At 57.6% G+C, this 15606-nt stretch overlaps 1 protein-coding gene across 2 annotated transcripts; it reads right to left on the bottom strand.

Annotated features, from left to right (window-relative positions):
- Nucleotides 1-4247: 4247 nt before the first annotated feature.
- On the bottom strand, nt 4248-15401 carry NBL1 (NBL1, DAN family BMP antagonist). 2 transcript variants are annotated; one of them, XM_070404228.1, is made up of 4 exons: nt 15263-15401; nt 7052-7246; nt 6843-6954; nt 4248-5745 (listed from the first exon to the last, which is right to left on the bottom strand). In XM_070404228.1, exons 2-4 carry the CDS (start codon nt 7216-7218, stop codon nt 5482-5484), a joined length of 543 nt encoding a protein of 180 aa, XP_070260329.1. In that variant the 5' UTR covers nt 7219-7246; nt 15263-15401; the 3' UTR covers nt 4248-5481. The 2 variants fall into 2 exon arrangements, with proteins under 2 accessions (XP_070260329.1, XP_070260328.1); XM_070404227.1 differs by lacking the exon at nt 15263-15401 and adding an exon at nt 8177-8350.
- Between the last annotated feature and the right edge of the window lie 205 nt (nt 15402-15606).

Raw genomic sequence — 15606 nt, 5'->3', positions numbered from 1 at the left:
AATACCACCTGCCCCACCCCGACAGTTTCTGCCGGGCCCTGAGGAATAGGGTGTAGTGTACCAAGCATGGGATGAATGTCATAAAGACCAGACCTTGCCCTAGCCGGCTTGGCTCAGTGGATAGAGCGTCAGCCTGCGGACTGAAGGGTCCCGGGTTCAATTCCAGCCAAGGGCACATGCCTGAGATGCGGGCTCGATCCCCAGTAGGGGGCGTGCAGGAGGCAGCCGATCAATGATTCTCTCTCATCGTTGATGTTTCTATCTCTCTCTCCTTCTCTCTTCCTCTGTGAAATCAATAAAGAAATATATTTTAAAAATAAAAATAAAACAAGACCAGACCTGGGATCCTATTTCTGAGGCTCACCAGCTCTGTGGACTTAGGGCCAGCGGCTCCATCTCCTTGGGTCACTATTTTCTCATCTGCAAATTGTCTCATGTCAATTGGATTATTAGACCGGCTGGAAGAACCTAGAAAGGTAGAGGGAAATTTCTCCCTCCCACCTCACGGCATTGTTGAGGGGAGGGAGTGACTCTGGTGTAATCTGTAAGTTTTATGGTGCTGTGTCAGTGCTAGCTGTTGGCCTCAGTGTTCCCATCTGAACAATGGGAATGCGTTCAGCTCGGCAGTAAATCCTTCGGCCCAGGGATTCCTGGTTGACCAACAGTGTGAACCTAGGACGCGCTGTGTACAGCAGATTTTGGAGCCCAGTGACCTGGCTTCGGAATCCTGATTCTGCTACTTGCTCTGTGAACTTGGCAAAGCCGCTTCGGTTTTCTGCTACTCTGAAAGTGGGATGGTAAAGATGTGGAAAGAATGAGTATTTAAACCATTTCACCCGGAGGAGCTGCCTGGTCAATTTTAGCTTTGAAAAATTCGTGGAATATAGTGGAATAGAATATTAGTCCCTCTGCTTTAACATTTGCTGTAATGTTTGATAGCCTTTATTTAAAAAAATAAAGAAAACATGACAAAAATGTTAATATTTATTCATTCTGGGTGATAGAGTCACAAATGTTTGTTATATTATGATCTGTACTTTGCTATAATTTTTTTTTAAAAAAAGGTTTTTCCAAGATTGGGCCTGGGTAGCGGTGCCACCTTGTGGCCACACTGTTATTATCTTGAATTTAAGAACTTTTCAGAAGTTCTTCCTGTGTGTGCTTCTAAATCTGTCTTTTCATAATGAATTAATAATGTCTTAGACTTCCTTAACATTTTAGGGCGCAGAGGGGTCTTCAGGATGCTTAGGCTTTGGTTGATTGCTCCTAGCCACCGGCTGCTCTCTTCCTAGAGAAGGCTGGTGCCACAGGGGACAGCTGAGTCTTAGGAAGTCCTCTGCCCAGACCCCCGCTTTTGTCAGCACATGGAGAACCAACGAGAGCTCCTCATTACAGACATGGAGAAGCCGAGGTCCAGGGGGGATGTGAGGCCTGCACAAAGCTGCCCTCACGGAACACGTTGACCCACTGGGTAAACTTCATGAGGGGGTTGTTGGTTTTGCTCCTTGCTGTATCCTCAGTACATGTCAGGCCAGTGATGGCGAACCTTTTGAGCTCGGCGTGTCAGCATTTTGAAAAACCCTAACTTAACTCTGGTGCTGTGTCACATATAGAAATTTTTTGATATTTGCAACCAGAGTAAAACAAAGATTTATATTTTTGATATTTATTTTATATATTTAAATGCCATTTAACAAAGAAAAATCAACCAAAAAAATGAGTTCGTGTGTCACCTCTGACATGCGTGTCATAGGTTTGCCATCACTGTTTAGGCTGTCAGCAAATATACGTTCAATGAGTGAATGAACAAAACTGTCAGCCCAACCACAAGCCGTTATGGGCCCATCATTCATGCTCAATATTTTAATAGCGGCTGACATTTACCAAGGCCTAACTATACTCCAGACACTGTTTCAAGCTTTATATGTACATTGATTGATGGAAAGCACGCCATGACCCTGAGAGTGAAGAAGATGTGATCATTATTCCCCGTTTTAACTGAGCCTCGGAGATCCTGAGTGACTTGCTCAGGATTACACAGCGAAAAAGTGGCCCTGTCAGGATTTGAACCCAGGCAGACTGGATTTTCCCTGAGGCTTGGAGCTAGAGGGAAAAAAAAAAAAAAAAAAAAAGGTGGGGCTTGTTGGCTCCATAAAAGGCTAACAAGGCGGGGAAGCTGGGGCCAATTACCGGCCCATCCGGAGCGGGGCCTGCGCTGACAGGGCTGTGTGCCAGTGTTAATCCCCTGTAAAGATTTTAATCCCCTGCGGTGAGGGGGCGGTGGGGGAGCTGCAGTTTTGGGTTTTTTTTTCTAGGCTGTTGTGGTTCAGTTTGAGGTTGGCGAAGAGAAAAACTGGCAGCCACTACTTGACATCTCACTCGGGTTGGCAAACTAACACAACTAGCCCCGCGCCTCTGGTCCCTCAAATCTGGCCCCTCCCACCTGCTGCTCCCAAATCCAATCAGCTGCGTCTCAGCCGCGGGGCCCCGCCCCCGCCGTATGACCCCGCCTTTCCAGACCTTGCTCCTGCCTAACTCTGGCCTCCATCATCTCCGGCCTGAACTATCGCAGTTCCCAGCTGCTCTCCAGCCTCCCCCTCCTCCTCCCACGAGCCTTCTTCTATTCTTGCTGAAACTCAGCTCTGCGCAGACACTTCAGGGCTCTCTCTGCAAAGCGCATGAAGTCTGAACTCTGACTAGCACTCCAGGCCTGCGACCAGCCCCGCCAACCCACCTTCCTGCTTTCTTTCCAAGCAGCCGCTTAATTTATGTTTATGAATGAATTTATTCTCTGCCTTGTTCCATACACAGGATGGAGGCAGCTCCTGAGCAAGACACAGCCTGGTGCTCAGGTCTGAGGCCCAGCACCAAAACCAAGCCCCAGTAGGTCTTTCATTTGGACCTGGTCTCTGAGTCCTCGGAAGCCCCGCGGGACTTTCTCTGCACCCGCGAGTGAGTTCTCACCTCCAGCCACATAGAAAGACTATTGATATGGCCAGGACTTGTCCCTCCGAGTCTGAGGGGTCACTGAAGTCTGCATGCAGAAGGTATACTTCTCTCCAACCCAATTCCACGTCAAAGGGATGCAGGGCCACTGTGGGTGATCATGCAAGTTGTGTCCTGCTCAACTGCAAGAGGTGCCGTTCTCGCGTTGGGACATTCATGACATGCACTACAGTGCGGGGAGCAGCCATGAAAGAAGGGCTTGGGACACTAAGGAAATCCTGTGTAGTATACAACGGTCGTCACTAGAGGGCGCCAGATTGGAATCCCAGGGCTTTAAGACCCTCATTTTTCTCATTAGCAAGATGAGCATTTTCCAAGAATTAGAAACAATATATGTAAATTGCCTGGCATGCAGCGGTTACAGCAATGTGTGTGAGGAAGAAAGGAGATCATAGCCCTCACGCTGTCCCCTTCCAATGGGGAACTGGAAGGGGGGCGGGGGGCAGGGAGGAGCCCACGCTCAATCGCATGGGGCTAATGTTACCAAACGTACAGGGTCATTGTGAGGTGTCAGGACCATCCCACAGCAGGTCATTAAGAACCGGCACCTACAGAGCTGAGTTATTAGCCCAGACCACCTGGATGTCCCATTGGTGACATTTTTAACTGCATGATGCTGGAACTTTACTTAACCCCTCTGCACTTCCCATGCCTCGTCTGCAAAATGAGGGCAATACCTGTATCACAGAGTGGTGGTGAGGGTAGGTGAGTTATTTATGTCAATTATTTAGCACGGCACCAGTTTGTGTGTTTAGCACCTGTGTGTGTGTGTGTGTGTGTGTGTGCGCGCGTGCGCGTGTTTAGCACAGCACCAGTGTGTGTGTGTGTGTGTGTGTGTGTGTGTGTGTGTGTGTGTGTTTAGCACAGCACCAGTTTTGTCTGTTTCCCCTTCTCCTGGGCCAGGCCAGGCTGGGGTCCCGGGGACTGATGCTGGGTCACTGTGAGGGTGAAAAGGGATGGCATGAGGCAAGCCCAAGGGACCAAGGGTCAAAACCAAAAAAAGCAGTTGGGAAGCCCACCAAGGACATACGCAAGGCCAGAACCGGGCACCCAGGGAGACAGGAGCTGGGGTGACAGGGCCCAGGGGGGCCAGTGCACCTGGCAGAAAAGTGAGAGGGTCACCAGGATGCAGGAGGGCCTACTCAGGGCGCACCGTGCAGCCTGACCCTTCCCCAGGCCCCACCGCTGGGCCCCTCCGGAACCTTGGGTCAGCGGAGCCGGCCAGTGAGGGAGAGAACACGGGCGTTGAACGAATTTATTCGTGAGAACACTCAGGGTCCGTCGGGGGACACTCTACTGGTTACAAGCTCCAGAAGCTCTTGTCAGAACAGCCATGAGGAGCAGGGTGCCCTCAGACAGGGGGCCGGAGGGGCTGGAAGCTGCTGGGGACAGGAGAGCTGGGGACAGAAGAGCGGACACAGGCAGTTCTTCCCTGCCCGCCTGCCCCGCCCGGTCGGACCCCGCACCTCCTCTAGGGTTAAAGTGCAGCGGGAGGGGGGAGGCCGCTGGGATCAGGCAGCTGAGCCACAGTGAACACTGCCCACAAGAGCCCTCGCCCCTGAGGCCCAGCCACAGTCCATCCCACCCAGGTCCCTCCTTGGAATCTGAGTAAGGGAGACCCCTCCCCACCACCAGGGCTTTAGAAAGAGTTCCCCCAACAGGGTGAGGCTGTCTCATCAGCTTCCTGAGGGCCCTAGAACTTAGGGGCAGTGGAGGCACAAAGATCTCAGAGAAAAGGAGGGAGGAATGCTCTTCTGCTGACGGGCTGGGGGTCACTCCCACCCCCTGGCCTGGGAAGACGCCTCCCTGCCTCCCTCCGACCCCTGGAAAGCCAAGAGAGCCAGAGGCCCAAAGAGCCTGGCCCCGGCTCCAGGGCCATGAGTCAGCAGGGTCCTGCCCAGGCCTGACTCCCAGCCATGGGGGGAGAGCCACTTCAGTGCACGGGGAGAAGCTGCCCTGGGCACGGGAGTGGGTGGGAGGCCCTGGGGAAGCGGTGGGGCTGGAGCTCCCTGCTTCTGCCCGTGGCCTTCCCAGCCCAGACCCAGCCCCTCCTTCAGGGCCACTGCGGCATGAGACCCACCCTCAGCTCAGGGCCCAGCTCCACCCTTGTCCCCAGGGGCCCTGCCCCGCCACAGGCTACACGGGCCTTAGCCTGGCTCCCACCATCTGCACGGCCTCACCCCCACCCACCTCAGCAGCTTAGCCAACTCTCTCCCCCTCCCAGGGGCACATCTCCAGGAGGCAGAAAGGAAGAGAACCCCCCTCCGAAGAAGAGTCCTCCCCCCACTCTTGAATATATTAAATTGTGCAGCTTGGCTCCAGCCCCTCCCTTCAGATCTCCATGGCAACCGGGAAGCATTCCAAGTCCAAGTCTGAATCCAAGTCCATCCAGTGCCAAAGGGGGGCTTCAGCCTCTCCCCACACACTTCTCCCAGCATTCCACGGGGGATGAGTGGGGAGGAAGAGTCGAGGGCCTCAGTCCTCAGCCCCCTCCTCCTCGGTGTGGGGGACCCCAGGGGGTTCCTCGGGCTCAGGGGTCTGCCCACCAGGGTGGAGGTGAGGATGGGGGTGGGGATGGGTGCCGGGCGGGGAGCCCGGGCCGTCCTCGCCCTGCACGTAGACACTCAGCCCCTCGTGACTCGGCTCCTTGCCACACGCCTGGCAGCTGCAGTGCAGGATCTTCTCCACCAGCTTGTCCACCCTGGGCACCTCCTCGTGGCCGGGGCACTCCAGCGTCACCTGGGGAGGGCAGCAGAGCGAGGGTCCGAGGCGGGCAGGGCGGCCTCAGGCGTCACACATCCTCGTGGGCCCAGGAATCCTAGAGACTTGGAGTCTGAGCCCACCTGTGAGACCCCAGTTAGCTCTGTGGGCCCATCCAGGAGGGACGGGGAGAGTCCCTACAGATGCCACCTGACTTGTCTCCCCACACCCAGCCCTACCGCCTTCCTCTCCATCCCCTCCCATCAGCTAGAGGGCCCCCCTGAGGGACAAAATCCAACGTGGCCTGCCCCTGACTCAATTCCCCTCAGTGCTCCCCCCGGCACTTGGAGGAAAATCCTGGCTTCTCACTAAGGCCACCCCGGCCCTTCAGGCTGCCCCTGGCGAACTCTCCACCCCTGAACCTGCGCCACTCCCACCAACTGTGCTGACTGATCTGCATGAGACTTTGCACATGCTGTTCCCTCTGCCTGGGAGGTCCTCATCCAACCCACCCCCACCACGTGCCCCAAACATTGCCCAGGTACCTTCTACTCAACCTCTGGGCCTGAGCTCAGACCTCACTTCCTCCAAGAGCTCCCTCACCCCGGAACCACCAGCCTAGCTGAGGTTTGCCCTATAGAAACCCGTTTAGCATCTTGTTCCCCCTAGTTCCTTCCTTCCTTTTCTTTCCCTCCCTCCTTCCACTCCATGCCAGTTCTGGGGACTCAAGGATAGTCCCTCGAGGAACTCAGAGTCCAGTGTGGGAAACAGACTCGTCAACATCACCCAAATGCAGATGAAAAACAGAGGCTGTGACGGATGCTCAAAGCAGAGACACACAGAGCTCGGGGGCTCAGGGCAGGGGCCCTGGGAAAATGATGCTCGAGCTAAGAGCGGAAGGATGAACAGACGTTAACCAGGCCAGGAGGAGAAAGGTGTTCCCACAAAGAGGATGTGCAAAGGGCCCTGTGACGGCGACCACCCAAGCAGGTGTTGGAGACTGAAAGGAGGTGAGCTGGTGTCACATGTCAAGCCAGTGAAGGTGAGAGAAGGTGAAGCTAGAAAGACAGGCGAGCCCGACCACGCCGGGCTTTGTGGGGCATGGAGGCTGGGCAGGGGCGGGCAGCCGTACTCACAATCTCCCACATGGACTGGGCTGGCATGCAGGAGTCGCAGTGCACCAGGGACTCCGTGGACTGCGGGAAGGTGTTGGGAACACTGTAGCTGAAGCACTGTCCCAGGCACGCTCTGCGGGAGGAGAGGTCACCGTGCCCTGGTCACTGTGGCAGAGGCAGGGACGGGCAGCCCTGTCCTCCTCCCCTCCACCCAGGCCCCTGGACCCCACCTGTTCTGGATGGACTTGGCCTCACAGCCGCTGTGGCCCACGATCTGGGTGATGTTCTTGGCCTCGCACCAGGCACTCTTGTCCGGAAACAGTGCCAGCTTGTTGATGGGCGGAGGGGCAGCCAGCAGCATGGCGGGGAGGACGGCCCCCACCAGAACCCGAAGCATCGTGCCCGTGGCCTTCAGAGCCCTAGAACTGAGCACAAACTGCGGTGAGGCCGGCCAGGCTGAGGACGCTGGCAAGTGGGGGGGAGGGGGGGGCAGTGGTGTTGTAAGCATGAGTTCTGACATCTGACTGCCTGGGTTCAAATCCTAACTCTCCCACTTACTAACCAACCACACCTTGGGCAAGTTATCCCTTCTGAACCTCGAAACCGGGGCTGGTCATAGTATGTACACCAACGGGTGTCGTGAAGATGAAATGAGGCATGACACGAAAAGCCCTCAGCAGATAACACACACTCCGTGTCAGTTATTTTTATAACTTCCTAGGTAGCTTTGAACAAAGTACTTTTCCCTCTGTGCCTCAGCGTCTTCGTCTAAAAAGGGATGGTGATGCTGTGCATGGCGAAGGATTGCTGCTGGGACTCGTGTTGAGTGTTGAGCCATCGTTAGCTCCCTCCTCACTGATGTTGTGGGTCCTCTGGGCAAACACGAAAAACTGCCCACCCAGCGCATGCCCTCGAGGGCTGGCCATCCAGCATGTCTTCTGGACATGCTGCCATAGCTGTCAGTATTCTGATGTCCGGAAAGCTAACCTCCATCTTCATGTCACGGTGAACTCTTAGACCACTTTGCTGACTGAAACCCATGTAAAAAAAAAAAAAAATTAACCCCGGACTAGACTGCATTTCTTTTTTGGATAACCCCCCAAAGCCTTGAGCCCTGAGTCTACACACACATACATCATTATCCCCAGCTCCACCCAAACCTGGGACAAGCAGGAGGCAATCCAAGCCACGCACTTGACCCGCTCTGTCAACTGAATGGAGCAAGACACCAGGACCATACGAGAATTTGCCAGCAGATGGCGCTGCAGGGCAGCGTGTGTCCCAAGGATCCGGACAGAGGGGACTCTCCCAGTGTTCCCCAAGTTCATCTTCTGTAGGTTCCCCCACACACACACCTCAAAAAACGAGGAGGAGGAAGGCTTGGTGGAGATTCAGAAAGGAGGGCAATGCCCGCAAGGAGGTCCACTGGGGAGAGGACGCTGGACAGTCAGGAGTCCACACATGGGGTGTGACCCGGGACACTCAGGCGGCAGCGTGCCCACCTGTAAGATGAGTGAGGTGCCCTAGACCACCGGTTCCCACACCTGGTAGACACTCAGAACTCCCCGGGGATTGTGGAGTGGAAGTTCCAGGGCGGGTGGGGGTCTGCAATCTCACAAGCTCCAGGTTGGTTCTGCTATGCAGCCAGGGTGGGAACCAGGCCAGCTCAGTCAGTCGGGGTGCTTCCGCCAGGGACAGTCCCCCGCGGGGCCTGGGTGGGGCTGAAACAGGAGCAGGGTCAGGTAGGTCCACCGGTCCCACAGACGCCCAGCACTGAAGTCGGGCTGGCTCAGAGCTGGACATCCCATGCAGAACAACCGTCAGCCCACTTTCCGTATAAAGTGCAGGTATTTTATACAGAGTCTGGGGAGGGGAGGGTGGGTCATGCTGGGGGAAGGTCTTGCCTGCTCCTGCAGTGAAAGCCTCAGTGGACTGGCTGAGCTGGGCTTACAAACAGGGTCCGGCCAGCCTGCAGGGCTGCGACCTCCTCTATCCAGCAAGTCCCCTCAGCTCCAGGGGCTGACGTGGGGAGAGCAGGAGGAGGTGAGCCCTGACCGTCTGCCCCCATCCCAGAGGAGTCTGTGCCGGCCCAGGCTCTCACCCACACACTTCCGGTCTCGCTCACAAGATCGACAGCAAAGTCCCTGTTTTTAGTATAACCACATCCTAACAAAATAGGATGGACTTCTTCCTCACTGGCAGCCTCGCTAATTTTTCCACAGGCTTGGCATCCAGGAGGCGTCCTCACTCCTAATGGTGCTCGTCCGTCCCCAGGGAATTCGCCGTCCGGAGTCAGGGTCTGGCCATGGCCGACCAGAAGAAGTTTAATGTTTAGCAAGTTTAATTTTTTGTTGGTTTATCCTTTTTGTATTTCCCCAGGCTGGACCGGCCCCTAGAGACCTCGGAGAAATCGGGGGCTTCTGTCCTGTACCTGACCCCATTATGATTCCTCAGGAAGGTCAGGGCAGGTGTGGCCAGGGAAGAAGGGACAGGGTCAGGGAGTGATTCCGTTTCCTTAGGATCTGGAATGGAGATTGGGATCTTAATGAAATCCTGGAGATGAGCTCTCGGGTCTGAGTAGGAGTTGGAATGAGGAGAGGTTATGGACCAGGATCAGGCTAAAGGTGAGTAGAGATCAGGGCTGAGGCTAAATAACAAGGTTTACTAGGAGATAACAGTGAGTCTTTTAGGGAAGTCGCTGGCCCAGAGGATGGGGACTGGTGATTAGGGTCACACAATGGCAGAAGCTGAAGAGAAATGAGATAAAGGGAGGGGAAGGCCACCTCCCTGACCTTCCTCTGTTCCTAGTACACAGCTGAGAGTTCATCCTAAGGGTCAGCTATGTCCACAGAAGGGCACAGTCACCCACCCTCTCCCGGCCCTGGTCAGGAGGAGGGGCCTGGGCCACACTCAGCTTCCCCAGCCAGCAGCCCTGAGCTCCCTGAGTCCCAGCTCTTCCCTCCCTCCCCTCCCGCCTAGGAGCTGCCAAAGCTCACCTCTCTGCACCCACCGACCTCAACCCTAGAAGGGGGAGCTGAGCACTTTCCTTGGAGAACGACTGGGGCGATGCAGGGAAAGCACCCAGTACCCAGCAGGCACCCAGTCCTCTTCCCCTGGGGATCATGGGAAAGGCTAGGCGGGCATCGGAGCCAAAGCTCAGCGCTGGAATTGGAGGTGGGGAGGGCGCCAGGCCACTCACTCCCAGACATGTTGGTCATCAGGACACCCCCACCCTCCTCCTGCCCTCACACCCACCACCAAGAACTCCCACTGCCCCCCTTCACACTGACTGGGGTGGGCTCTTTGCTGGCAGGTTTAATTTTTGTTGGTTCATGCTTTTATCAAGCAGCAACTCAACTACTCTTTTTTATATAGACTTTCCTCCTCACCCTGAAGGTCACACAGCAAGTCAAGGGGCCCTCAGAATACCAGGCGGGAAGCGGGAGTCCCACTGGCCCCCAGGCCCCCCAGCAAGTCAGGCCAAACAATGCCCTTCCCCTGAGCCATGCGGTTCCCTGCAGTCCACACTCATTTACTGTGCAACTTCTAGGAGGCGGGGGTATGGGCAGGGGAGCTGAGGTCCCAGACCCTGGGCCCACTCAGGAGCTCGAAGCCCAGAGAAGGAGGGGAGGGGAGGGGAGTGGGTTAAGAGGAAGTTGTCTAAAGTAGGGGCAGTCAGAGAGGGCTGTGGGGGCAGGAAGTAGAGATTATTTTTCATTTACTTTGTTAATCCTCACCTGAGGATATTTTTTCCATTGCTTTTCAGAGAGAGTAGAGGGAGGGAGGGGGGGAGAGAGAGAGAGAGAGAGAGAGAAACACTGATGTGATGTGAGCGAGACATCAAGACACACATTGACGGGGGGGAGGGTAGGGGACGTACTGGGGGGTGGGAGTGGGGGGGGTCAATAGGGAGAAAAGGAAACATAATGTAATACTTTCAACAATAAAGAATTTTTAAAAAAAAAAGACACACATCGACTGATGAGGCGGGGAGAGGAGGATCGAACTCAAAATCCAGGTACTTGCCCTTGACCGGAATCAAACCCTTCAGTGAGCAGGGGGATGCTCTAACTACTTAACAACCCTGGCCAGGGCAGGAGTAGAGATTCTTAATTCTGGATTTAATACAGAATTACAATTAGTTATCAACGGTGAGGACAGGAAGGGAGCTCCTGGCTGAGGGCCCTGCCTGAGCAAAGGCCAGGGAAGGGGATTTATCCTCAGCCCACACGGCTAACTGTATTGACTGGCACTGTTCTAGGTGCTTTTACATAAATTCATGTATCAGTCCTTGCAACAAGCCTAGGTGGTAGAGACCCTTGTTTTCCTCATTTTAGAGATGAAGAAACTGAGTCACAGAGAGGTTAAGAGATTTGCTCAAGATTTACTAGAAAGTAAGCAGTAAACAAGTGACATCTACTATTTACAACTACCCTCAGTGCCTCAGTCATGAGGACTGAATAAATGAATCTATATGCTTAGAACACTGCCTGTCCACAGTTAGAACCCGCAGGTTGTACACAGAACTGAGGTTGAACCTGACAGCAGCAGGGGAACCACCAGCCACCTTCGCACACGCAAAGGGTCACAGAAGAGGAAGCAGGAAACGGAGAAGCCGGCCGGGAATCTGGGGAATAGTCTGGAGTGGGCCTGAGGCCTGGGGCTCCCCGCCCTCCCCTGGCCCAGCCGCTGTCTCTCATCCCTGGTCAGCCTGCGTCTCCCACTCTGGTGTTTGGCCATTGCCTGGGCGGGAATCTTGGGGGCCCCTTCAAACAGGGTTCACACCCCACACCTGACTCCCCTGCAGACAAGCTCATGGCCTCGGCCGGCCCCTGCTCCTGGGAGCCTCGGGTATGGTACTGCCTTTCCTCAGAGTTGAGGAGAGGCTTCAGCGAGGGCACCCAAACCCAGGGGGTGGCCTTTACCATCTCATTGTCCACTCCCAAATCCAAGCCCTTCAGACCCTCGGCCTCGGGCAAACACTCCACACATTCTGAGGCGCCCAACAGCACAGGAAGGACGTTCCCCGGGGGCACAGTGCTGATCCATTCCAGCACGGTGCCAACTGAGGCACGGACCAAGAAAGTGGCCGCCACACCTCCCACACGGGAAGAGCTCAGTGGATAAACAGGAAACCTGCTTTCACGGCTCCCGCAGGAAGGGCTGAGGGTGGGGGTCAGCAAGAACACAGGCCTTGGGTCAGGACTGTGGGGTCCTCTAGGTGTCCACACCGCCCAGAACCTCGCCTCTTCCTGAGAGGCCTGTCCCAGGCCTGAACTTCCTGACTCCACAGGTCTGGGGCGCGGCCCAGGCATCTGCATGGGCTCCCCCGTGATTCTAAGGCCTACACCACGGCCTGGATCCCAGAGCCTGGAATCAAGTCTTAAATTCACAGGAAGGGCCAGATTTCAAGGGAGACCTGGGCCCGACACCCACTGTGAAGCTCTTTGTGGAGCAGAGTCCATTTGTATAACAAGCGACAATCGCTCCCCATTTCCTCTTTGGGGTAAATCAAAATATTCAGGGTCACTTAGGACCACGAACACCAGGATTTTCTGGATAGAAAGTACCCATTAACCCAAGCCAGCCTGTCTGTCTCTGCCTCTGCCTCTGTCTCTCCCTGCCTCCCTAACCCCGCCCCCCGCCCTCAGCAGAGTCTGGGTCTCCTCCATTCTCCACTGTGAACTGTGACAGACCCGAGTTCCATCCTAGCTCAGCCACTTTAACCTCTCTCTGCAGCGACCTCCTCATCTGCCAAGGTGGGCAGTGATAATACCCACCTCACAGGGCAGTTGTGCATGGAAACCTCTGGGGGGCCCTGTCCTGGGATCAGTCCTCAGAAAATGTCACTGTTAGTGCCAGTTCGGCGTCTCCCTGGGCCACTCATCCTCCCTGAACTCTGCCCACGCCTGTCCCTCTGCCTCCCACAGGATCCCCCCTCACCCTCTCCTCCCCACTCCCTTCACCAGGTTCTGGGTGGTCCCGAAAATATGCAGAAAATATGCAAATCCGGAGTTGCACCTGCCACAGCGATGAGGGGAAGCCTGGAGGGGAAACTCAAGCAAATGAGGGGATGGCCAGGAAAGGGTTTAATAAACTGAGTCCTGTCCCCCTCACACACTTGCTTGCCGGGGTGGGAGCCCAGAGGAAGACCCCACTCAGACTCTGATTGTTGGGCCGCGGACTGAAGGGACAGGGTCCAGGAGAGACCAGCCCCCTGTAGGATCCAACTTGCAGAAAACAGAAAACGGGTCTGGGCCCGGCTGCCAGGCTGTGCTGGCTGCTGGGTGCAGAGGGTGTGGCGTTTGTGGCCTTGGGCTCGAGGATCAGCAAGGGCGCGGCCATCACTGCAGGTCTTGGACTGAGTGCAGGGACTTCCTTGAAGGGTGCAACGGCAAAGGTCACTCTGGGCGGGGCCAGGCAGTGCCAGACCCAGCCCTGGTCAGCTCAGCGGGCTTTCCCAGGCCCGCTCTGGGGTCCAGGGCACCGTCAGGCCCAAGCTCATCTCCTGGCTCCCTGTGTGCCTGGAGGCAGGATAATCTATTGGTTCCAGCCCAGGCCACTTGTTTCACCTCCCTCAGCCTCACGTCTGCAAAACAGGGAGCGCAAGCCTGGGAATATCCACTTTAGCAGATTCCCTCACAGGGAATCGGCCCGAGCGTTGTTAAAGCCACTCTGATTCCACGACCCGGTCTCACCGCAGGGTGGCTTCCTTCCTCCTCCGTCAGCGCGCTGGCAGAGCTTGAACCAACTGTCCAGGAGGCTGACACCCAGGGCCCAGCCCAGGCCCCAAAGGTTGGCCGGTCTCTGCCAGGCAGCTCCACCTTCCTGGCTACAAACCCCCAGCCCAGGCCAGGGCCCTCCCGCCCCAAGACCCTCCAGCCGGAAGACCCAAAGCTGTCTCCAAAACAAATCTATGCTAATGAGCGGCTGCAGGACCGGCCTGCACATCTGCTCAGCAGAAGTCCCCCTGCAGACCTCGCCAGCATCCCGCCGGCTCCCCAGCCTCCGACCCTTGGGGTTGGGGGTTGGGGGAAGGGGCTAAACTTTAAAAGAATGAGGATAGATCCGTAGCCAACGTAGAGCACCTACACCCCCATCCACCCCTCGGGCCCACAGGCCCAGGAGAAAGCTTGCAAAGGTGTGGGGGGGGGGAGCGGGGGGATGTGGGGGGGGGGGGGCGTCCCAAGCAAATGCTCCAGCTTCACCTTTTCTTTGGTCTCCAACTAAAGGCAAATCACACCCCAGCAGCCCCAGCATCTGGGGAGGTTTCGGGAGGCGGGCGGTTTGACAGTAACAAAGGATGAGGGGCCTGTTGACAAATTGCTTCCTCACCCCCATCTCCTGAGGGCCCGGACTTTGGCCTCAGGCCCTGACCTCTGTTTTCCGAGGGGGGGGCGGTCCCTCACTTACAGGCTGGTGTCCTCCAGCTGGCCGAGGGCCTCAGAAAGTCTGAAATGTGCACTTCTCCCCTGGTGCCCGCCAGCCCCCTGGCCGCCCCAAGGCAGGCAGGCAGCTGCCCCGTCCGGCTGCTCGTAAAAGATCAGAACCGCCCCGCCCAGGGAGCAGGCGGGCAGGTGGCCGGCCGCGGGGCGCTGTGGTCCAGGCCACCTCGCGGGGGTGGAACTCTTAAGAAAACGGAGCCCCCGGAAAGGCTGGCTCCCCCTGCCCCAGACTCGGTTCCAGGGGGATGACCCCGGCAGGCCCTAGGGGCAGGCGGGAGGCAGGGGGAGGGTTTGGTTTCTGGTACAGGGTCTAGGAACCACTGCGACTACTCCGACCCCGGGCGCTTGTCTGAATCTGAGGGCGAGGGTCAGGGAGACACGCAGACACACGGAGAGCCCCCCGTGCGGGGCGGGATGCGGAGACACGGAAACATACGGGCAGAGGCGCAAACCCAGGGAAACTCCACAGGAGAAACAGAAAGAAAGGGACAGACCGAGAGGGACGGGGAGAGAGAGAGGGAGAGGGAGGCAGACAGAGAGAGACAAAAGGGAGACAGAATCGTCCCGGTGCGGAGAGGCTCGCGGCGCGGCGAGGCCCGGGGACAGCCTGGGGGATGCGGGAGCCCGGCGGCCCAGCTCCCGGCGGTGCCCCGCGCCCGCCGCGCCGCCCGACCCGCCCTGGACCCGCCGGGCTCTCGCTCCGCCACGCATCTCCCTCCCGTTCTCTCCCGGCTGTAAACACTCCTCCCAAGAAATGGAAACGCCGGGCGAGTCCGGGGAAGGGCTCGGGGCGCAGCGGTGTCCCCCGGCCACCCCGTGCCGCGCCCACGTCCCCAGCCCCGGCGTCCGGCGGGGCTCGGTGGCGGCGCCTCGGCCCCGGGCCCCGGGCCGCCGGACGGGCCGGGTACGAAGCTCGCAGCCGGGGGCGCGGCGCTGCCCCTGCGGCCGCAGCCTCCGGCAGCCGGGCGCCCGCGTGCCGGCCAGGACGGGACTTACCGCGCGCGGCGGCGGCGAGGAGCGCGGCGCGCCGGTCGGTTCCTGCGGAGCTGGATGCGGCCCGCGGGGGTGGCAGGCCCGGCGGCCCCGCGAGGCTCGGCGAGGCTGGGCTGCGCGGCGCACCGTCTGCGGCCCCGGGCGGGCGCGCGGTGCGGGGGAGCGGCGAGCGAGCGGCTCCGACGTCAGGGGTGTCTCCGCTCCAAATAGGGAGCGAGGGCGGGGGCAGCGGAGGGAGGGACGCGAACAAGAAAGAGCGGGCGGTGCGCTCGGCCGCTCCCTCCGGGGGCCGGGCCCCTTCTCCCCGCCGCCTGGGAGCCTCGGGCCGGCCCTCGGTGCGGGGCGAT

Source organism: Myotis yumanensis, unplaced genomic scaffold (genome assembly GCF_028538775.1).
Source record: "Myotis yumanensis isolate MYYU_CA2020_CCGP unplaced genomic scaffold, mMyoYum1.0.hap1 SCAF_2, whole genome shotgun sequence".
Classification (NCBI taxonomy): domain Eukaryota; kingdom Metazoa; phylum Chordata; class Mammalia; order Chiroptera; family Vespertilionidae; genus Myotis; species Myotis yumanensis.
The sequence above is the reverse complement of the archived record's forward strand: the minus strand, read 5'-3'. Positions and strand labels throughout refer to the sequence as shown.